Source organism: Brassica napus, chromosome C2, assembly GCF_020379485.1.
Source record: "Brassica napus cultivar Da-Ae chromosome C2, Da-Ae, whole genome shotgun sequence".
NCBI classification, from domain to species: domain Eukaryota; kingdom Viridiplantae; phylum Streptophyta; class Magnoliopsida; order Brassicales; family Brassicaceae; genus Brassica; species Brassica napus.
The window spans coordinates 9,965,511-9,989,227 of NC_063445.1; the positions used below are offsets into that span (position 1 = coordinate 9,965,511).

The window sequence follows — 23,717 nt, forward strand, 5'->3', positions numbered from 1 at the left end:
TTGGTGGGTAAGGCTTCCATAACATGAGTGGTATGGTGGGACGACTCTTCGGATCATAGTTCCTTCCCCTACAAAACTAGGATGTTTATGTCCCTGTATACAATCTTTCCACCTGATTTTTCCTGTCAGGCAAACACAAACTACTAGTAAGATCAAGCAAGAACCAATAGAGCATGGTGTTATTGAGAATTGAATAAGAGACCTCGAGGTGGTGGCATATGTTGTCCATGTCAAGAGTAGGTACTCCCAAGCATTTAATCCTAACTGCCTCGGCTTTCTTCCAATGGTTATGAATTCATCTATCATATTGTGTGTGACTCCTCCTTTCCCTAATAACATCATAACAACAACAGGAAGAAGAACCTTAACTCATTGGTTCTCGAACTTTTAGAAGAATACATAGCTTGAAGGTGTGTTCCCTAGTGATCAGAGTGTGATCAGTCTCAAATTGGATCATGAGAGACCTTAATAATGGAGGAGTAATCAGACAAGTGTACATAATGATCATGAAAGATCCCAGACCTTAACTTGCAATGATTCAAAAAGGAGAGTCTTTACAGAAAGAAACTACATTCAAAGCTTAAAGCTTTAGCAAGAAGAAGAGTGTAAAGACTCTTACTTTGCAATGGTTTTATAAAACCAAAGTCGTTACATGACGAAACTACATTCAAGTTTAAAGCTTTAAGCGAGAGGGAAAGAGGGCAATACCGAGATTGATCTGGCGTGAACAATCACTGTGACGGTACCGTTCAACGAGCTCAGCCCTTCCTCCTCCGTCAACGCCTCGCCGAGAATCTTGTCTCTTACCACCCGCCCATTGCCTCTGATCACTCTCCAGAGAAGCTGGAGCGCAAGTGCCCGTCCAGTTCCGGTCCAATCGACCCGGTCCGAACGGAGAGAACCGTTTCGTTCACGGAACCCAATTGGTTTGATTGCCGGGTTGGTTTCTGAATAGGAATACCTAAAATCGAAAGGGAGGTCTGACGTCACCGGCGCCGTCGGGCTAGTCATCGGCTCCGGCGACTGATCCTGCTCGGTTTTCTTTCGTCTTCTTCGCTGTTTTAGCGGGTTTGGAGAGAGGGAGAATGGTGGGTCATAGTATTCTGTAGAGACGAATCGAGCTTGAGATTACGTAGCGACAAAACGAGTCTTTCGCTAGAGCTAAGCTTCTGCGAGTTGAAAGCATTCGGACAAGACACACTGTTGAGCTCTTTGGTAAGTGTTTTTCGTCTCTCGTCGTGTGTTAGTTAATTCGGAAGGAGCAAATGTTTTTACTGAATAAGACCTATATTCCTATTTTACGCATTTTGGCCCGGATTTTTTGCTTAACTCATCCTAACCCCAATAGTCTACAAAACCTTCAGTTTACTTCAAACTTAGCTTCTCTTGTTCAACATCGCTAATGCTACGATTATATTTCAGCTTTGTTTAGACGGCTGCCAAACTGAATGATTTTTTTTTTCTTATCTATTGTGATTCTATTGCAGGAAGCTGGATCAGATGATTCATCATTGGCAATACTCTAATAATATAGGCCATGTTCGTTTGCTCACCCAGATGGATGCAAATCGATGTTCGTTTTGTGCATTATAATGCTACATCCAGATGGATCACCCAGCTGATTTTTTAAAAACTTATCTCAAATTCTCACCCAAACGAAGGTGAGTCTTGATGGTGCATCTGGATGCAGATGCATCTAGTTCAGTCCAAAATAATAAATGACAAAAATGAACTTTTAAAATCAAAATATTATTTTCAAACCTTAAATTCTATTTTTTTTGCATATACATTTTTCTACTATAACCAAAAAATGCATTTTCTCGCAAAAAATGAAAAACACACTTTCCCGCCAAAACCGCGAGATGCGTTTTTTCGCAAAAAACGTAAAACACACATTTCCATAAAAACACATTTTTCGGCCAAACCATTAAAACCGCACATTTCGACCAAACCGAAAAATCGCATTTTCCCGCCAAAACAAAAAAAAACGCATTTTCCCGCCAAAACCCAAAAACACGCATTTTTTCCGCCAAAACCCAAAAACGCATTTCCCGCCAAACTCCAAAAGCATTTTCCCCGGCCAAAACCGCAAAAACATTTTCTCGCCAAAACCGAAAAACACAATTTTCTCGCCAAAACCGAAAGACGCAATTTTCCCGCCAAAACCAGAAAAATGCATTTTCTCGCCAAAACACAATTTTCCCGCCCGCCAAACCGGAAAGATGCAATTTTCCCGCCAAAACCAGAAAAATGCATTTTCCTCGCCAAAACACAATTTTTTCCGCCAAAACCGGAAAAATGCATTTTCCCACCAAAACTGGAAAACAAAATTTTACCGCCAAAACCGGAAAACGCATTTTCCCCGCCAAAACCGGAAAAACGCATTTTCCCCCCGCAAAACCGGAAAAATACATTACCCCGCCAAAACTGGAAAACACATTTTCTCGCCAAAATCGGAAAAAACGCATTTTCCCCGCCAAAATCGGAAAAATGTATTTCCCAACCGAAACCAGAAAAATGTATTTCTCGTCGAAACCGCAAAAATGCTTTTCCCACCAAAAGCAAAAAAACTTTTCCCGCCAAAATCGCGAAAAAACTTTTCCCGCCAAAATCGAAAAAAACGCATTTCACGTCAAAATCGTGAAAAAAACTTTTCCTGTCAAAAACATTTTTCCCGCTAAAACCGCAAAACACACTTTTTCCGTCCAAACCGCAAAACGTATTTTTCCGCCAAACCCATAAAAACGTATTTTCCACCAAAACAACAAAAATGCACTTTTTTGCGAAAAACACAATTTCTTCAAAAACCGCAAAAATATTTCCCCGCCAAAACTGTAAAAATGCTATTTTTCCGCCGAAACGTAAAAAAATATATTTTAATCATTTTATTAACAAGTCCACCTGGATGTAGATGAAAGTTAAAAAATGAAAAGCAAACGAACATGGTTGCATTCAGACGATTCATTTGGATACATGGACGAAATGAAAAAACGAACAACACTCAGATGGAGATGTACAAACGAACACGGCCATATTCTTGATGATGCACTTGTAAGGTGAGACCACTAAGCATGAAGACAACAAGAAGCTAATGTAGTGGCTGTCAAAGGAACATTCCAGAAACATTCGCATAAATTATCAGAACTTAAGACAATTAGCAATCTCAGCTTAATAAATGTTATAAGAGCAAAGCCGTTGGCTTTCAGAGAACTTTTCCAAAGTTCTCATCTTTGCATCTTCTTTGATCCCCAACCATGGATTCAAAAACATCCAACATATTATCCAAACCTTCCGTATCTTCCCCCATCTCCTTCATCGCGTGTACAATACTCTCTATCGTCGACAACACCCCTCTCTCGGCTGCCTCCTTACTTCTCTGTACAAACTCGCACCTTCGATTTCTAGCTTCACGTGGCTACACAAAAGCTTCAGCCACGGGTTCTCAACGTACATTCTCCTCGCCTTGGACCACGTCCCATCAAAACGATCAGATTCCTCACCTTCAAATCTCTCTCTTTAAGATCGTTGATCATCACAGATCCTTCGCTAGGGAACAACAGTGCTGATCCGGGAGGAACCTCGAGCTCAAACTCTTCCTTCCCTTCCGAGAACTTCGTTACCACAAACCCTTTTGCCAACACATCCATGGCTGCAGGAGAAGCCAATATTCCATCAAAACTAGCATCTTCCATCAGAGAGGTGGAGACATTGCTGATTACACCTCGTTTCTTCATAGAGATTCTCATCAAATCCTCTTCACAAGAACCTCTCTTATCAGCTAATTGTTGATAAAGCTTCAAACTTTCATTATCCACATTGTCACTACCTAACTTTGAGGTATCAACAAGCTCCAAGGAGGCTCCTTTAACTCTTATCAAGAACTCAGCCTCGTCATGGACATCGCAAACGGTGGTGACAGTAACGTTCTTAAGCCCTAACCTAGCGATTCGAGTTGAGTTAAGCGCGTGTTTTCTCTCGAGGCTGTGCTGAAGGATAGTAAACTCACCTGGTTATCCAGAGGCGGAGATCGGATACGGTTGCAGAGGCAGAGCTGCGTGGGTTTAGCGCAAGAAGGGCAAGTGGGTCGCTTTGACTGCTGCGACTCCATGCTTAGGGTTTTTGAAACCCTCAAGCCTTGACACCGTATGCTATCGGCGAAGTTATTTCGAGACAGGATCAGGTGAGTCCGGGCCACGACATGGCCCATCATCATCTGTCCTAATGAACTCACATTCACTAGAAAATAGGAATCAATCGAAAGTTCCAACCTTAGCTACTACAGTGCTACTTTAACGAGGAAGATGAGATTGAAACCAGACTAAACCGGCCTAAACCAAGAGAAATGTTCAAAAGATCAATCTTTAAACCAAGAGATATATGTCCAAGAGATCAATCTTTTAATTCCTACTTTTTGCGTCTCATAATAATTCAAACAATTACATAACCTGTAGTATCAGAGTATGCTACAGACCTGAGTTATATATTTACAAACAGTTGTTAAGAGCTTTCACACGTGGTATTACATTAAAACTTGTGTCCTAACAAACAGACAAACAGTTGAGAGTTCCAATTGGTTTCTAGCAGTTGTCTGGTCTGCTGTACTTTGGAGGCAGAGATGGACATAGCTCATTCATATGGGTGTATGGTTCCATAGTGTTGTAACCAGGAAGTTGCATTCTGTACTTGCCAAGTATCTGACAGTAAGGAAGCTTCACACTGTCATTGTCATTGCACCATTTAGGAAGTCTACTTGCGTTTGTCTCGAAGAAGTTGAGCATGTAAGCATCTTTGAGCTGCAAAATTTTGAAATATTAACACATAACACGGTAGCACTAGCTTGCGACTTATGTATTGCTTCTCACCGTGAACTCTGTGACTTGAATAGAATCAGCCAATGAGCCGAATAGGCCACCTTCTTTGTACATTTCGAGGATGAAAGCAATGCATGAGGTTGATTTACCATCGCTGTATATCCAATCGTCTTGTTCGGGTATTGCCAGTAATTTGTCAAAAGAAGACCCGCGCTTCTCTACTTCGACCAGTACATCAGAAAGATCAAGACCCTGCAAAATTAAGAACATGTAAGAGAATGATATCAAGAAGAACAAAGGAACAAATTGTGATACCTTTGTCCGAGACGCTTGTTCAAAGCTTCATTCCACATATTAGCAGCATAATCAGGCTGCATTTTGCTCCAAACAGTCATGAAAGACGCAACCTGAAAGAGAGAGAAAGAAAAAGCTCCTAATTAGAAAGAGTACTCGTTCACAAGGACAAAGTTGTGAACTGAGAAATGAAAAGAAAAACCTACAAGATGAGAATCGAGAGGAGGCGGGTAGTTCTCACTAACAGTATCGATCCAGCTAAAAATCAAATTATGATAACCATACGGTTTACCCTCCATGCTTCGAGCATACTCCCACGCAGCAGAAACGTTGAACTTAGCACGAACATCGGGATGCAAAGGTAGCAATGCGATCTGAGGATTCGCGTCATCCTTTGTTAGTTCGAATTCCCACCATTCCTCCCATGGTAAGATCGCTATTACATCTTCTCCCTATGATCATCACAAACCCAAAAACACTTCAACAAACGAAACTCTTGTTTGCTAAAACTTAACTCTGAAGTTTAGTTTTGTTTACCTTCTCGTTTTCATTCCCAGACTCACCAACCCACAGTTTCCCTTCGGAGTCTCTCAAGCAGACAGCGGAATGACCAGCGTACGCCCCGCTCACCCACTTCTCAAGAGTCTCGAACCCACCCCACCGTCCACGGATCTTCGAGATAGCTAGCAGATCACCAGACTGGATTTGATCAGTTGTAACGTTTGTGACCCACGGTTCAGGACGAGCGTCGAACTTAGCTCCCATATGCTTCTCAAGAAACGCGAGGTTAGAGCTCTCCCCCCAACCAGTATTGGTAAAGAGAGGAAAAACATCCCATAACGCTTGAAGTGTTCCTAACATCCCCGCGTGCATAAGGAATATCGAAACTCCCTTATTCTTAACCTGATACACACCCAAAGAATCGCATCAAAACAAAGTCATCCTAAACTGAGAAACCAAAAGACATAGCAACAACCATCTTACATATTCGTACTCGGCTAATCCATCCCACTCCGGGAACTCCACAGTGTGCGCACGTGAGATGAAGTACCAAGTCCATGTCACACGGTACGGAGTTGCAAAGACATAAAGATCCATGCAAGTCCAACTATGCGCTTTATCCGCCTTCATAACACACAAACAAAAGAACAAAACTTAGGAATAATCCACTACAAACAGTTTCACATCAACTACAAAAGCAAGAAACAACAAAGCTCACAGATTTTTTTAAAAATGGAGTCTTTACATACTAAACTCAGCAAGTACTCAACTTTCATTAAAATTGATTAAACCCAAAACTAAAAAGCGTATCCTAAGGACTACCCACAAGAGAAGAAGGTTAAATACAACTTAAATCAACAATGTGCCCTAGCAATTGAATCGAATCAGAAACTTGCAATAGTCAAATTGAAAGAGGACCCATACACAATTAACTCCCATAAACAGTCAATCACCATCGTAGTGCACGAAATCTACATGAATTTGAGTTTTATTTGCACCTGAATGTGAAGCGTGCCCTAGCAATTGAATTGAAATCAGAAACTTGCAATAGTCAAAATTGAAAGAGGACCCATACACAATTAACTCCCATAGACACTCAATCGCGGTCGAAATCTATTCGAATTTGAGTTCTGATTCGCACCTGAATGTGAAGCGTGCCTCCACCAAACTCGCTGCCAGACTTGTTATGAAACTCCAAATAAGCCGTGTTCTCGTAGAAACAAGCGCCTTTCCACTTGACGTCATCGTTCCCTGGGCTCGCTGTTCCGATGAAAGTGGGGAGCAGATCGGCGGCGCCGTAGAGGGAATTGAGAATCGGCCACGAGACTTGCTTGGGAAGAAGTGGAAGGAGGTCGCGAGGGTTAAACGGGGATTTCAGTGATTCCGCGGTTGAGGCAGTTAGAATCAGAACGGCGATGGAAAACAGAGAGGGAAGCGTGAAAGACGATGAGGAAGATGAAGACGCCATGTCCGTTTTTTTTGGGGTTCGTCGTCTCTCCACGATGTATTTTAGTTCCTATATTTTCCCTCGAAAATGTACTTTATCTTATTATTAGTTATATATATGTTGCTGGCAAAATGCTCTAATGCTTAATGATTTCCACGTAACATTTTTATCCATAGAAAATTTTAATTTTTTATTTTTCAAAATTTGAAATCTTATCCTCAAAACCTCATTTCTCAACTCTAAACCCTAAACTCTAAACTCTAAATCCTAAACCCTAAATCCTAAACACTAAACCCTAAACCCTAAACCCTAAATCCTAAACCCTAAACCCTAAACTCTAAACTCTAAACCCTAAACCCTAAACCTAAATCATAAACCCACCCTTTAACTCTAAACTCTAAGTTTGTGACTTTTTAATAAAACATTAAATGCTATTTTTGTGACTTTTGACCTTGAATGCTAGTTTGAGAACAAAAACTTGATTTAGTGCTATTTTTATCTTTTTCTCTTTTTTTATAGTCAAAATACCAATAGAAGATAACATTAAAAATTTCCTTATTAAAAATATAGCACACAAATGTAAAAATGATTAAAATAGGTTTTATTATAGAGTAAAATGATAATTATACTTTTTATTATATATATATATATATATATATATATATATATATATAATTAAATAAATATTTTTAAATAGAAATTTTGTTGTTGAAATATTCAAAAATTTCCTTAAATTTTTTTTCCATTTTGTTTCAATTTTTTTTTGAAAAAACAATTTTCCTTCTAAAAGTTTATGAAAACTTTTCTAAATATTCATGATATCTTTACTGAATTGAGTTTAGAAAAATCTTCATGAATGTATTTAAATGACATCTTCTTAAATCCGAGTTTATGAAGTCATTTCTGAATAAGTATAATATATTTCTAAAATTTAGAAAAAATACTGATAAATTTTTAATATTTTAAAAAAAATTTAAGAAGATATTAATAAATATCTTCATAAAATTTAGAATTTTTTTTTCATAAATATGCATTTAAAATAAATTTTAAACATGTATTTAGGAAACTTTAATGAATATATATTTATGAACACTCTACTAAATTTGAATTAAATGCATAAATAATAAGATATTCTTAAATACGTATAACATTGTCCTACCTTTATGGAAATGTTTTTATATCTAAATTTATAAAAATATTATACATATTTAAAAACATCATCGCAAATTTTTGAAATATATTATATATATATATATATAAAATATGTTTGTCTTTCTCCTAAGCTATCCACGTGGAAAGTCACTCTCTGACAGACCGACACGTGTCTCTGGGTTTTATTTCTTTGGTTGGGCTTGAGTTTAACTTTGGGCTTATACTATGAACAATTGACATGGCTTTTTACTCTTTAATATTATTGAATGTGTTAATTATTTCTTAATACATAGTAAATAAAAAAACACACACATTACGATATGGACGTTATATTATCATCAAAGCAATCTTTACCCTATGTACTTTATCATGTGATAATTTATAAAGTAACAACGAATCTATGAGTTCATCAAATTTGCAATTACTTACGTCAGAATTGTAAGTATATAAACGGTTAATAGTAGTGTGTTGAATATTATATTCATATGATTTAAAAGCCTTTACAAATTTTTATTTTTAAACATACACCAAAATTTTTATGAAAGTAAATATTCATTCAGGTTTTCAACTACTTCAAATACCACCAATGCCAAAAAAATTTAATCAAGTGCATGAAAACTATAATATATTTAAAACTACAATAAATACATTAGTTAATGAAAAATCCTTTTTAAAAAGTATTATGGATGCATACATAAATATTAAGAGAAATGTATAAAAGGAAATAAAATTAATAATAACTTGAAGAAAAAAAATGTATAAGACTGAGAATATTTATGATTTGTGGTTTAAGATATATTCAAACTTATTGTCCTAATCAAGGTGGAATAAAAATTAATAATATTTTTTTTTTAAATTATATATACATAGAAATATTTTTAGTGGTAGGGTATATTTATAATTTCCAATATTTGGTCAAATAAAGAAGAAGGAAACCTGCATGTATATAACCACGAAAGAAAACTACTTTAAATAACTTAATCAAAACAACATCCACGTACAACTAAACCCGATGAACGTCCCAACCTCAGAAGAAAGATGGTATAAGAGCAAAAATCTCAAGACATGACATATAGTGTTGTACTAACAGCTTACCAAGCAATTTAATTTACATAGTTCATTCAACAGTAATCAAAGCAAGCAAATATCCCTAATCAAAGCAAATATTGGTAGTTTCATAGTCTATTTAGTATTCAAATACATTAACATGTACAATATTTAACTAATATGTATTTTTTATATGATACAAATTTATATTAAACATTCATTCTAACTGTTTAAATTGTTTCTTAATTTTTATCCCGTCCGTAGAGCGGGCCGGCCCTAGTATATTAAATAGGATTTTTTTAATATGCATATAAATCAAATTTGAGAAGAAGACATACACATTTAGGAAGACATTCTTAAATATACATACAAGTTGCATTCATAGGTCTATTTACACATTTATTAAGGCATTTATGAATTTGGGGGAAAACAACTTATAAATTCAGGTAGATATCATATATGTTTAGAAAGGTTTTCCTAATTTTCTTAAGAAAAAATCATTTTTATAAAATGAAAAATATATTTTTATATATTAAATAAATAATTAAATAAAATTTTAAATAAGATAAAATTGTCATTTGACTCTTTAGTAAAACCTATTTTAGCCACTTTAATTATTTAATCAAAAAGAAGCTTTGCCATACCAGTAACCTCATTTATCTAAATAGTAATATTTTTACCTCTAGTAAAAATGTGAAAATTTATTGGATTTTGAATCTAAAGAGTAGGTAATAATTTTATTGATTTGAAAAAAATTAGTTGAAGAAATAAGTAAATATTTAAAAATGTTTGATGAGTTTTAATACATTTATCTAATTCTTATGTTTTAAGTTTCAAAGGAATGCAAATAAATTTAATAGAAACTAATTCCATGAAGTTTTTTCTTTGTATATAAGGAGATTCCAAATAAATTGGATTTATTAAAATAGTAAAACTAAACTTTTATATATCATGGAAACAAAAAGATATTAAATGGAACAGTCAAATAAAAAATAAAAGTTTTGAATAAAATTTTGATTAACAAAAAAATTGAATAACAAAAAAACATCTTATCTGAATATAAAAAGTTTTTAAAAAAAATTGTCTTAACTAATTTATGGATAATTTTGAGAAGAATAATTGAAAGGGTTTGTCCATCAATACAACATGGATTATGACAATAATATTTTTTTCATTCATCGTCATGGTAATATACTTTAACAAATTATAATGAAAATTATATTCTTAAAGCTATCATATAATAACTATTGATGTACATATCGGATAGATAAATATAAAGAATTATCTTCAAATCATAGTTTAAAAGCACATAATTGGTCCCTTTTATAATAAAATTTTCATTAAATTCTTTTCAAATACCAGTATCTCAAAATCCACCAATTATATAACATAAATATTTAATAAAATTAGAAAACTGTTAAATTCAATAACACAAGAAATTAAATTAAAGTATTTGAGAAGAATGGTTACAAAGACTTAATCCAAGAACACAAAATTTAAAATAATTGACAAAATACATAATTTAACAACACTAGAATTTAATGAAATATTCAACATAGTTCTTGTATTCTTCCAAAAGCGTTACTATCTTAGTATAGTAGGTTGTAACAACCATAGATCCTTACTGAAAAATACTTAAACATTGTTCTATATCATAGACTCTAGATACATCATCATGTTCAAATCAAGTAAGCAAGTTCTTCCATATAGATTCAGCAGTGGACATAAAGAGAAAACTCTGACCAATTTTCTTGAAAACTGAACTCATCAACCAAGTAGCAAACCATATCGTTATAACAGGACGAAGAACCAGAATCACGATGATTATCAAGGGGTTTGGAATCATACTATCAATAAATCCAAACTTATAGCGGATATTGAGAACAAGACGTATAGAGCGACACCAAGAATGAAATTTAGCTCCAGAAATCAGTCAAGATGTAACTAAAACCAAGCCAGCATGATCAGAGAGCCGTGAAGAAAGTACGAATTCTCGTAATGATGCAAAAATTGAAGATTGTTCACAGTTGATTCCATGATTGAGAACAAATCAAGAAGCAATGAAGACAAATCAAGCTAGGAAACGAATCAAGAAGACAAAATGAATCAAGAACCGGGCAAAGAAATCAAACGAATTGGATCCAAACTTCAATCGTTGATTGCGAAAATAAAAGAAGAAAAACAAGAACACGCAAAATGAAGAAGAAAAGCTCAGTATTCTCGAAAAAATTGATTAGAGTAATGAAGTCAGTGATGGATTAGAGTTGAGAAATACGCATCGTCATTAGGAAGGTTGTTAGGCTATGCTACCATATCAAAATGTATGAATTATATTTCTCAAATTGTAAATTTCATACTTATTACAGTTTAAATATAAGTGGAATAAGCTAAAGGAAACTTAACCACCAGTATAAAATAAACCAGATTATAAACCTATATGTACTGTAATAGTCTTGCATGTCCTTGCGTATAGCCCTCTTCGTTTCCGTCTCATCGAAATCTCGATGGAAGCTTCCACGGGTCTTTTAGCTTGATTCGTAAGGAAAGCCGTTCGTTCATGTGTGGATTACGAAATTTGATTGTCTTCTTCGGTTCTGGTTCTCTCCTGTGAGGTAACCTTTTCCACTGAGGATGGTTTCATCAGTTCATATGTAGAATCTGTAGGTTATTTTCAGATTGGTGTTTACTTTTATGAGATTTGTGATTTGAATCTGGATGTCTAGTATACTCGTTGATCAAATGTTGAGTGATTGAGTGGATAGTGTTTGCAATGTTTTACCTAAATTGATCCTTACTATTTACAGCTGCTGATGGTATTCTTCCACAAGAACAAGAGGATGTCTGGTGGTGCTACAACCGCCTATGTTTTATTTGAGTTGATGGAATATCACCTTCTCACTCTGCTCTGCCATTTGATTATTGTTGTGTTCTTTGTACTGTTTCTATGGTCTAGTGCCACCATGTTCATTAACTAGTAAGTTCATCACCAATCATAAATCAGCTTTGATTACATTCTCTTATCAAATGTTAATGATGGATAAAATAGATTGTAAAGTGTGTGTCGTATTGATGAAAGTACGTGAGTATATACAAGAGATTAAGTCCTTATCACGAGAGGACTATGTATTTAGATAAGTACAACATATCATTATCTATAATTCACATCATTATCTCTATACCCCCCCCCCCCCCCCCCGCAAGTTGGAGGTGAAAGATTTTGAATCTCCAGCTTGGACAGTAGATAAGAAAATGTAGTTGTTGGTAGGGCCTTGGTGAGAATGTCTGCCAGGCTGCTCAGTGGTTCTGATATGTTCTGTAGTAATCAGCTTGTCCTCGACAGCATCGCGAACAAAATTGCAGTCCGACTCAATATGTTTCGTTCGTTCATGGAAAACTGGGTTAGCCGCAATGTAAATGGCCGCTTTGCTGTCACAGAAGAGTTGCATTGGGTGATCATGAGGTATGTCAAACGCACGCAGCAGTTGCTTGATCCACTTGAGCTCTTTTAAAGATGCTGCCATGGACCGATACACGGCCTCAGCTGAGGATAACGAAACCATCTTTTGTTTCTTCGTTTTCCAAGAGATGGGAGACGAACCTAGGAGAACAATATAAGCGCTGAGTGATTGTCGCGTCAAAGGACAACAGTTCCAGTCGGAGTCACAATAGGCTCGAATGGAGAGATCAGAGTCAGCGCGTAGTAGTATGCCATGATCAGGAGAGCCTTTGAGATAGCGTACCGTTCGCAAAGCTGCGTCCCAATGGACCTGTAGTGGAGACTGCATGAACTGTGCAAGTATGTGGACAGCGTAACAGATCTCAGGTCGAGTAAAAGTGAGGTAGATAAGGCGCCCTATTAGACGACGATAAGCCTCTGGATCAGCAAAGTTGGGACTAACAGCCAGAGCCAGTTTATGATTGAGTTCTATAGGCGTTGAACATGGTTTATAGCCCAATAAGCCAGTCTCAGAGACAATATCCAACGCATACTTTCGCTGAGACAAGAAGATACCTTCACTATTGCGAGCAACTTCAATGCCAAGAAAGTACTTGAGTTTGCCCATATCTTTCATGTGAAAGCACTTGCTCAGATAGTTCTTAAACTTCTGAATAGTAGAGATGTCGTTGCCGGCTACAATGAAGTCGTCGACATATATCAAAATGTGTAATGAGATGTTACCCTTGATCAACGAGAAGTGTGAGTAGTCAGCCCTGCTTTGCTTGAAACCATAGTCTTTCAAAGCTGTCCGGAGCTTTACGAACCAGCAACGGGGAGACTGCTTGAGACCGTAGATAGACTTGCGTAAGCGACACACTTTGGTAGGATCAGGATGTTCGAAGCCAGGAGGAAACTTCATATAAACCTCTTCTTTTAGATCACCGTGCAAGAAGGCGTTGTGGACGTCCATTTGATGTATTTCCCACTTCTTTGCTGCGGCGATTTGAAGTAATAGTCGAGCGGTAGTTGGGCTTTGCGACTGGCGCAAAAGTGCCGGTGTAGTCGAGACCTTCTCGTTGTCGATTACCACAAGCAACCACACGAGACTTGCGACGAAAGATCTTGCCATTTGAAAGATACTTGTTCTTATAGATCCATTGACAAGCAATCGCTTTCTTGCCCGAGGAAGAGAAGTGACGTCCCATGTGTGTTGACCTTCAAGAGCTGCATATTCATCAGTCATGGAGTCATTCCATTCATCATCGAGACAAGCTTCCTTATAGTTGCGAGGTTCAACATTTGATGTCAGAGCTGCAACAAACGCTTTGTGTCCTGCGGAAAAGTTTGCCCGTGAGAGGTAAGTAGAGATAGGGTAAGGTGTAGTACCTGAGACTATGATAGAGGAACCCGAAACAGAGGAAGATGAAGCGAGAGGGGGTTCTTGGAGTTGTGTGGCGTTGACGACATAGTCCTTAAGAAGAACAGGCGGTTTGTGTGATCTATGACCACGACCAAGTAGTAGTGGGAGACCAGGAGAGAGACAGTCTGACTGCTCAACAGAGGATGGAGCGGGTAAGGCCGGGTTGGTGAAGTAACAGTCTCAGGAGGAGAGATAGAAGTGGTAACAGGAACTGTAGTAGTAGGAGACGGCGGGTGTGTATCAGTAGTCAGGGGTGTGGTGATCATCGAAGGTGAAGAAGAAACTGGTGATATCCAATCATCAATAGCGACGTCAGGTTGATAAACAGGAGGCGTGACATATTCAGTATCTTAAGTTCCAGGGAATTGATCTTCAAGAAACACCACGTCACGACTAGCGAAGAACTCATTTTTATCAATGTCAAATAACTTCCAAGCTTTCTTTCCATAAAGATATCCTACAAACAAGCATTTGCGACTGCGATCTCCAAACTTATCTCTGTCTCGCGGTCGTCGATGCTCATAGCACAAACAACCGAAGATGCGTAAAGAGTCAAACGAAGGCACAACTCCATGGAGAAGTTCGTAAGGAATTCTCCCTTGCAGAAGTGGTGTAGGCGTGCGATTGATCAGGTGAGAAGCAGTAAGAATACTCTCACCCCAAAAGGAAACTGGTAACTTAGCTTGGAAGAGAAGGGAGAGAGCAACATTTAATATGTGACGGTGCTTACGTTCCACACGGCCATTCTGTTGGTGTGTCAACGCAGGAAGTTTGGTGTTGTATCCCTTGTTGCCGTAGGTAGGAAGTCAACACCGTGAACTCGGTACCATTATCTGAGGGAATGCATTTGACTTGTTTGCCGAACTGTTTTTCACTCATTGCACAGAAGTTTCGTAAAAGGTTTTGGACTTCAGATTTTTCGAGCATAAGGTAGGTCCAGACTGCTCTGGAATAATCATCAACCACAGTTAAAAAATATGCAGCGCCACAAGAGGAAAGAGTACGGTAAGGGCCCCAAACATCGCAGTGAATTAACTCAAAAGGTGCTGAAGCTTTATTAAAACTATCTCGAAAAATTGAACGTGTTTGTTTTGCTTTAAAACAAATCTCACACGCAGGAGTTTCTAAATCAACACGCAAATCAGAAAACATAGGTAAGGAAGAAAGCATCTTGTATGAAGGATGTCCAAGTCGTCGGTGCCATAAAACTGTAGGTGATATCTTTTCTTTTCCAGTCTGATTAGCTCTAGCAACTGTGACCCTTTGAAATAGTAAACCCCCCCTCTCTCTCTTCACTTGCTCCAATCAGAGTCCTCATAAAACGGTCCTGCAAAACACAAAGTGTATCAGTAAAGATAGCGATGCAACGCGTCTGTTTAAGAAGCTTTGATATAAATATCAAGGTGCAGTTAAAATTCGGCACGTATAGAACGTTGATCAGAGAGTAATCTTTAGTTAAACGTAATCTGCCGATCTTAGTGGCTCTAGAAGCTGTGCCGTCAGGGAATGTAACCGCCGACGGGACAATGTCGATACTATCGTGGAGAAGAGACAGATCACCAGTCATATGATGAGAGGCTCCAGTATCTAATAAAACATCTGTAAGATTTGTCTTACCAGACAACCAATCAGTAGAGAACTGATTGTTTTGAGACTGAATTAGGCTGATGAACGTCGCAATTTGATCTTGAGAAGAAGTAGGAGTATTTCTGGTAGTTGCAGAAGCAGAGTTAACACGTCCATGACCACGACCACCTGAAGTAGAGTTTCGGCCACCTCGTCCTTGTCCCTGAGATTGACGTTGTTGTTGTTGCTCAAGAAACCAGTCAGGATAACCGTGTAGTAGGAAACACTCTGCTGCCTCATGACCCTTGCGTTTGCAGTGGGTGCAAGAACGATTAGCGTCCCGGTTGCGAGAGGACATAGAAGCCGCAGCTGAAGAAGTAACAGGTTGTGGAGACTCTGTTTTGACTGAGAATCCAACAGCATCCTGCTTGATTTCAGTAGTACGCATAGTATTCAAGTGTTGTTCAGCACGAATGACTCGAGAATAGACGATGTTGAGATCAGGTAGTGGATCGTCATCTATGATCTGGGAACGAACGGTACTGAAACGTGATTCATCGAGACCGAAGAAACTTGTGAACCTTGGCATCTTCTCTTTCCTTGTCAAGATCAGACACGTACATGAGACTGTTGTCTTGAAACTTTGTAATTCTTCCCAGAGTTTGGTTAGACGACCGAAGTATTCGAGGACAGACTGGCCATTCTGTCTACAGTTTGTAATTTCATCCTCTAGAAGATGTTTCCGAACGCTGTTCTTGACGGAGAAGCGAGATTTCAGAGAATCCCAAAGCTTTGCCGCGTCAGCGACGTGAGAGACAGTAGAGAGAATCTGCAGATCAATGGAGGTACGCATCCATCCAACGATCATAGAGTTGATGGAAGTCCATCGCGCAAGATCAGGGTTTGAATTTGGTTTCTCTACGGTACCATTCAGAAACCCTATTTTCTGTTTTGCTTGGAGTGAGTTTCAAAACTCAGTTGCCCATTCTGAGTAGTTATCACCTTTAAGAACCACCGGTGTGATAAGTGCACCAGGGTTATCCGAGGGATGAAGAGAAAAAGAAAAATCCGAGGATTAATTTTCAGTAGTAGAGGCAAGGGCGGTAGAAGAAGTAGTAGAGGAAGTAACCATGTTCTAAAGTGAACACGAGTATGTAAGCGGAAGTCGGTTTGTAGAGCAGATCGTAAAAAAATTTAGGTTAAGATCGAACCTGCTCTGATACCATAAAATAGATTGTAAAGTGTGTGTCGTATTGATGAAAGTACATGAGTATATATACAAGAGATTAAGTCCTTATCACGAGAGGACTATGTATTTAGATAAGTACAACATATCATTATCTATAATTCACATCATTATCTGGATTCTCTGTCAGGTCTCCATCAAAGATTAATTACTGAATTTCATATCCTGGAGAGCCTATTCCTCAACTTGTGTATTCTCTTATCTTCACAATCGCTTGGAGATTTCGAAGAATATTCTGATCAAGGCAAAAAAGAAATAACTTTATAAAACCCATGTAAAACTTATAAAATTATTAAGGAATGGGTTTACAAGTTGAAGCAAACTTCAAGAAATGAATATGACGAATTCCAGTTGAATTTATAACCCATTATGTATATAAGAACTCATATAATGATTTATAAACTCTAAATATAACTTACAAATTCATTTACTAGAGTTTACAAAATTACGATATTATTTATAAAAGTTTCAAAAATTTATAAGGGTTTATTAAACATTCATAAGGGGTTTTAAAATGTTATATAAAATTTTATTAAATCATTTGTAAGGTTTATAAACTATTATAAATTATAATTTATCATTATAAAAGTGGAATCTAACTTATGGTATTTCAAACAATTTTTCTAAGGTGTTTTCCCCATTTAAAATTAATGGTAAATTTGCTTATGCTTTCAGGAAGGTATTTTAGCGAAATAGTATTGAAAATGTGTTATTTTGGGTAATTTCTCAACATAGTATTTACATAGCGTTTCATCAAAAATTCAGCTTAGCCAAAAATATGTCATTTGTATAGTTGTCTTAAATTACTCAGTTTTTTTCATCAAATGTATAAATAAAACATGGTATATATACATATATATATATATATATTAATCTTACATATTTCAAATCCATATTCTTAATAATTTTGAAACAAAATACAAAAAGATTGACTTGACGAAATGGAAATAACTTACTACTAACCATGAATACAAAATTACAAGTACAGCACAAATACAGATTTATTTAGAAAGGGACTGAAAAAAATACAAATGACATGCTGGAGAGCGAAAGAGTTCAACTGCCGTAATAAGAGAAATTTATCTGGCGATTTATCTGGCCATTCATTGGTATAGTCACCACCACCACAACATTCTCAAATGGGGATATTTTCAACGAGCAAAGAGACGACGTGCTCTTTCAAGAACTCGGGGTGGGTGTAAGCATCTTGGTACCTATAGAAAACATGGATGACACGTGAAAGGTTAAGAATTGGCATCAATAAAGAGAAATTAACTGAGTGAGGCCTCATTAGCTCTTGGTTCAAATCTTTCCAAGCATTTGAAACAATGTTGAATATTTCTTCTGCGGCTCGCTCCTTGGAAACACCAAATTGCTTCATGTAACAATTGATGCCTGTCGCCACATGTTTCCTTTTGCGTTCAAACTGCAATCATTAGTTAATATGTCAATATGTCAAAAAATTTTATACTCTGGAAAAGTAAATGTATTTAATGATATACGTATATTTTTAATTTTGATATACTTATATTATATATAGTTTGTGCTCACCTCGTAGCTATAATGTCATCTGTGAATCGACAGAGTACCTCAGATGCTACCCTAATTTTAGGATGCGAGCTTAACCATTCAAAAGCATCAAGTTTTGCGACATCTCCCATTCCCGCGAACGTCACGGCCATGATGCCATAGTAACCGGAAGACACGATAGCACTCTCTTTGTATTCGTCGAACTTAGCAGTGTAATCCTTTTTCAACCACTTTGCCTCTTGCATGTATCCATTGGCTGTTGCTTTCAACTGATTATGAAGAATTCACTTAGGTCTGAATATATGAAGTTCAAAAGAAAAAAAAAACATTTGTTCTAAAATAATTGATTCTTAGGGCCTTAACTGATTTCTTAAGATGGAAGCCACAGCCTGACCTCCCTTCCTTCTCAAGATCATGCTGAGTTTTTCGTAGAAATCTACTATGACACGGTAAAAGTGTTTCATGCTATCAGGTATCCCGGTAGGGGCTTCGGGAAGCCACCTGTATTAGATCCATCAAATATTATAAGTCAGACATTGAAAACACACAAAAAATATGAAAAATCTTATGTTTTTGCAAAACGAGTACTTTTCCAATGCATGTGTGAAAATCTCAAGTTCCTCTTTTGTGCCATACGCATCATACACATCATCAAGTGCTGTGTATAAGATGACTATAATAGCTAATGCAACCCGTGCTTGAGAATATTCAGGTTCAAAGTATGTTCCAAGTGCCCACAAGTAGGCCTCGGCTACTATATGTCTTGTGTATGTTATTTTAGATTCAAACTCCATTTCTTTGTGCCACCTGAAATGTAATGGAGAAGGTCAAGGTCAATGAAGACTAATACGTATATGTTGGAGCTGCCGAGTTAGTTACCTTGTTACACAAGCAAGCTCTTGGCGGTGCAGCATTTGCAGCAAATTAAAGTCGATCTTTGCAAATTCAAGTAATGTTGCATCACACTTCTCTTCTGCCTCGTAGTATGAGATATATTGCCTCGTTTCTATCCTCGATATGCCTTTGTGAAATGGATGTTTTAGGGCCTTCTTGATGGGTATTGCGAGATGAGGGCTAGACCGAGAAGAGATTTCTTCCAACTGAGAATTTGAGAAGGCGAGAGCTTCGTCAAGAATGTCTTCTCCAGGAATTCTCCACTGTGCCGCTTCATACAAGCTTAACATGCCCCTTGCATCTGCCACTAAGTGTGCTTTGAACTTCCCATCCTCGTCTTCGAAGTTTTTAAACACATCTTAAGACATGGATATAATTAAAAAAGCGTTAAATCAAAACCATGCAAACGTTCTAGAAAACTTCACTCATATAATTCCATTTGAAATGTTTTATGTAATAAAATAATTACCAGCAGGAAGTTTGAACCCAAATAGCCTGAAAACCTGGAAAACTATTCCAACCGTGCACAAATCACCTCCGTCTTGTCTTATCTTCTGATTAAAATCAGGACAATCAAACAACTTCTCCAGTTGCTCTGTGATATCTTTTTCAAAATGATAGGAGACACCAATTAATGCAACATAGCGTGTCGATGAACATGATGTTCTCTATTGGATTCGCTCTTGACGCCGTAAACGACTCATTCACAGTCTCCTTTAGAGTAATATGCTTCTCTTTAAGTGAATCACTTCCCTATACGGAAGTGAATTGTTATCAGTGAATCAAATGACGGTAGACTACTACAAAGGATCCAATATATAAATAATGCATAAAATTATATGAAAAGAATATACGTACAAGTTCAGACTTTGAGAAGGAATTTAAGATATCTTCCCATATGTTCACTGGAAAATCAGCTAGTGGACGCTGAACTTCACTCTCCATGCTAAATTTATCTGGTAGCAATTAGCAATCGGCTTCTCAACTTAATCACTTGTCGTTCCACAAAGCTTTACCAAAACAACTGTCATCTCTATATATATATATCTTATATATTAAAACAGAAGTCACAACTCTGATTCATGTGTGATTTTTTTTAAAAAAATGTACCTAATGTACATATTCTTAGAAAATCATGTTACATTTAATCTCTAATCTTATCATTTAAATTTTGGATCTACCAGAAATTTTTATTGGGCTATTAATAATTGGATTTAAAGAATAGATGATCCATTGGATTTATAGATAGTATAAATTAAATAAATACAATTTAATGTTGTAATACTATACTTCTATATATTGAATATTTAAATATTTGTCGATATTAACTTTTAAAATTATAAAGATTTTTCTTAAAATAACAAAAATCATATTATCTAACAATGATTAATCTTTACTACCTTAAACCAATGAAAACAAATTTTAAACTATATAGTTTATTTTAAAAATTAAACAAAAACTAAATGCTTAATTATTTACTCGATAATATAAATCTATGAAGCGAAAAAATTAATTTTTTAAAAACTTTTTAAATTTTTGAAATGTTACAATATCTTTGAATATGACAATAAAACAATATTTTACTAATCTTTATATATATATAGTTACGATTTTAATAATGAAATAATAATCCAAAAATATATATATAGAAGAAGATACAAATACATATGAAAGTTTGAAACAATCTATTCCATGAAAAAATATACCGTAAACTTATTGTGTTTTAAAAATTGATAGACACATATATTATACTAATATATACCAATTTAAAATTAAAAACAAAATATTTATATAAAAATAAATAAAAACAAAGTCCGCGCGGTTGCGCGGATCGAGGTCTAGTAGAAAATTAAAACAACCATTACAGTTAGGGGTGTCAAAATGTGTTAAAATCAATGGGTCAATCCAACTCAATCTACACCATGGATCTTAATGGATAGAAAATTGGATATAAATGAATTAATGGATATAATTATTAATGGATTTATTGGATTTGATAAATGGTTTGGATTGTTATGGATAATGAGTTATCCATAACCAAACCAATAAACATCTATTAGTAACATAAACTCAAAAAAAAAAAAAAAAAAAAAATTGACCAAACCAAAAGAGAAGAATAGCCGCAATGTCGTGTTTTCCTAATGAAATCACTTTCCGCCAAAATCACAAAATTGTGTGTTTCTCAACAAAACAAAATTACAAAATTGTGTTTCCCGCCAAAACCGCAAAATAGTAAAATCTAATTTTCTCGTCAAAACCTTAAAATTATGTTTTCCCACTAAAACCGTAAAATCGTGTATCTTGCCGCCAAAACTGAAAAATCGTGTTTCCATCAAAATCGTAAAATCTCGTTGATCAAGTGGACCAAAGCAGTTTGATCCAGTGGTGTTACACTGGACCAAATTGATTAATCGTGGAAGCCCTTTTGGATCAAACCACTTAGTCCAAGGAGGCTTCCACCAAATCATGTTTCCATCAAAATAATAGTTTAAGCAATATTTTTCATCTCCAAAAATAATTATTTTACTTAGTAATTATTTAAACTATAATATTATTATTTATGAGTTAACCATTAAAACAATGAACTCTTTAACTTAAAAGGGTTATGGAATGATCCAATTTGAAACTTAAAATGAGTTATCGATTGATCCAATTCATTTGTCAAATGGGTTGGATTAATTCATATCCATATGAGCTTAGAACCACTTAGATATGATATGATTTGGTTTGGGTTGGTTTATGCATTTTGGCACCCTTTATTATTATTCTTCTATTTTTTTATTAAATATAATAGACTGTGATCACGATTTAGTCGTGGGATAATACAAAGAGGATGCTGTCGTATCTTCCGGTTACTATGCCATGATGGCCTATGACATGAATTGATCATTAGTGAGGGCTGTTCTTCAGATTTTGGGGTTATAAGTAATTTAGTAGTTTGTCATTAACTTTTTTTATATAAAAGTTGAGAAGCTTCAGATTTTGGGATTATAAATTAGTAATTAATTTTATGATTTGAAAAGTTTAGAACCTTTGTTAGTATAATTAATTTTTTTATCGTCCAATGGAAGAACTTGGCGAAGTTCTTAAAAAAATTTCAAGTAAGTTGAATTATTGGATTTCATAACATGAAAGAAAAGCATACATAAAAATTCAAATAAAAATGACATAAAAGCATATTAAAAATACAAATACAAATCGTAAACGAGATCGAGCCATTCCTGCTGATTCCATTGGGGTTTTGGGGAAACTGATTGTGGCGAAGACTTCTCCTTGTTCCACTTTAGTGGGCCAGTTGCAGGAAGTAACTCGATTCCTGCTGATTCCATTGGGGTTTTGGGAGACTTCTCCCTGCAGCTCTCAGGAGATCAAGCGTTTGGTGACAACACTATGAAGAAGAAGAAAGAGAGCACAGTAGGTGAAGAGTACAGCTTGTTTGCGGAAAGCAACAGCTTGAGGTTTACTATCTTCTAAAAAGCTTTTTATAGAGTTTACTGGACAAGGTTTTATACACAGTTTACTTTTGGATTTGTTTGGCGTTATGGAGGATTGTAATCCAGAACACAGTTTATTTCATTTCATGTAAAGATCTCTCCACAAGAGTTTTCTTTACATATTATTTATCTTTTCAAAAGGTTCTGATTTACTCAAAATGAATCGTGTGTTTGATTACAAAGACAACAGGTAAGTCAGAGACAACCAAATCTGAAAACTCCTTCCTTTGCTGCTTTAACCCTTCTCTACCTTGCGGGTGACTGATTACAACTCGTGCACCTGTCACAAAACCATTAAACCAAACTGTGTTAGAAACCAACCAAGAGCCAACAAAGACATGGTTCAGAACATTGTTACCTGAGGAACAACGTTGAGACAGTGTCTTGAACACCTCGTCCAGACCAAAAGGCAAAGCTGGAAGAAAATAGAGAAACACGACATCTAAAGAAGACCATATCTCTGGAACATAGATCAGCTATACTTGCCAGCATTTGACTTTGTCGTATTTCTCTTTGACGCAGGCTAACATGAAAAGGGAGTCGTGGACTATAAGCAAGAGCTGGGAAGGCGAAGATTCCACCAGACGATCAACGAATGCTTCTGAGCTAAACGAGACCAAAACCCTCGAAGACTCTGTTACTTCTCCAGCTTTTACGATCTCTTTGACCTTCTGGGTCTGTTCGGTTTCCATGGATTTGAGAAAGGACCAATCTTTCTCGTGGAAATCGACCATGGAGACAGTTTCCTCTGGTGGGGAAGAAGCTTAGGAGAAAGGTAGTGACTTTGAAGAAAGTTTAGCTTCTTTGGTTGCGAAGAACCATGAAATTAACCAACCCTAATAATCCCTTTATGTGCAATAGATTGACGTATCCACT

The 23,717-nt window shown here is 36.3% G+C and overlaps 1 protein-coding gene and 4 pseudogenes across 1 annotated transcript; all 5 read right to left on the bottom strand.

Annotated features, from left to right (window-relative positions):
• The window catches only part of LOC125582154, a 2,243-nt pseudogene extending 1,057 nt beyond the window's left edge, over nucleotides 1-1,186 (bottom strand).
• Nucleotides 1,187-2,862: 1,676 nt separating this feature from the next.
• Nucleotides 2,863-4,213, bottom strand: LOC125582155 (annotated as a pseudogene).
• A 163-nt stretch (nucleotides 4,214-4,376) lies between these two features.
• On the bottom strand, nucleotides 4,377-7,136 carry LOC125581534. The gene is made up of 7 exons (XM_048747164.1): nucleotides 6,748-7,136; nucleotides 6,090-6,230; nucleotides 5,643-6,008; nucleotides 5,312-5,557; nucleotides 5,133-5,218; nucleotides 4,863-5,070; nucleotides 4,377-4,793 (listed from the first exon to the last, which is right to left on the bottom strand). The coding sequence occupies exons 1-7, from the start codon at nucleotides 7,072-7,074 to the stop codon at nucleotides 4,578-4,580; spliced, it is 1,590 nt and encodes a 529-aa protein (XP_048603121.1). The 5' UTR covers nucleotides 7,075-7,136; the 3' UTR covers nucleotides 4,377-4,577.
• A 10,882-nt stretch (nucleotides 7,137-18,018) lies between these two features.
• LOC106408386 lies at nucleotides 18,019-20,307 on the bottom strand (annotated as a pseudogene).
• A 2,592-nt stretch (nucleotides 20,308-22,899) lies between these two features.
• On the bottom strand, nucleotides 22,900-23,605 carry LOC106409260 (annotated as a pseudogene).
• Between the last annotated feature and the right edge of the window lie 112 nt (nucleotides 23,606-23,717).

Bases quoted from the DNA above. Each gene is read 5' to 3' on its own strand.
- LOC125581534 (XM_048747164.1), bottom strand. From the start codon at position 7,074: ATGGCGTCTTCATCTTCCTCATCGTCTTTCACGCTTCCCTCTCTGTTT. The intron at 5,219-5,311 runs GTAGGTTTTTCT...TCTCTCTTTCAG, and splicing joins CTCCTCTCGATTCTCATCTT to GTTGCGTCTTTCATGACTGT. The intron at 4,794-4,862 runs GTGAGAAGCAAT...AAAATTTTGCAG, and splicing joins TTCAAGTCACAGAGTTCACG to CTCAAAGATGCTTACATGCT.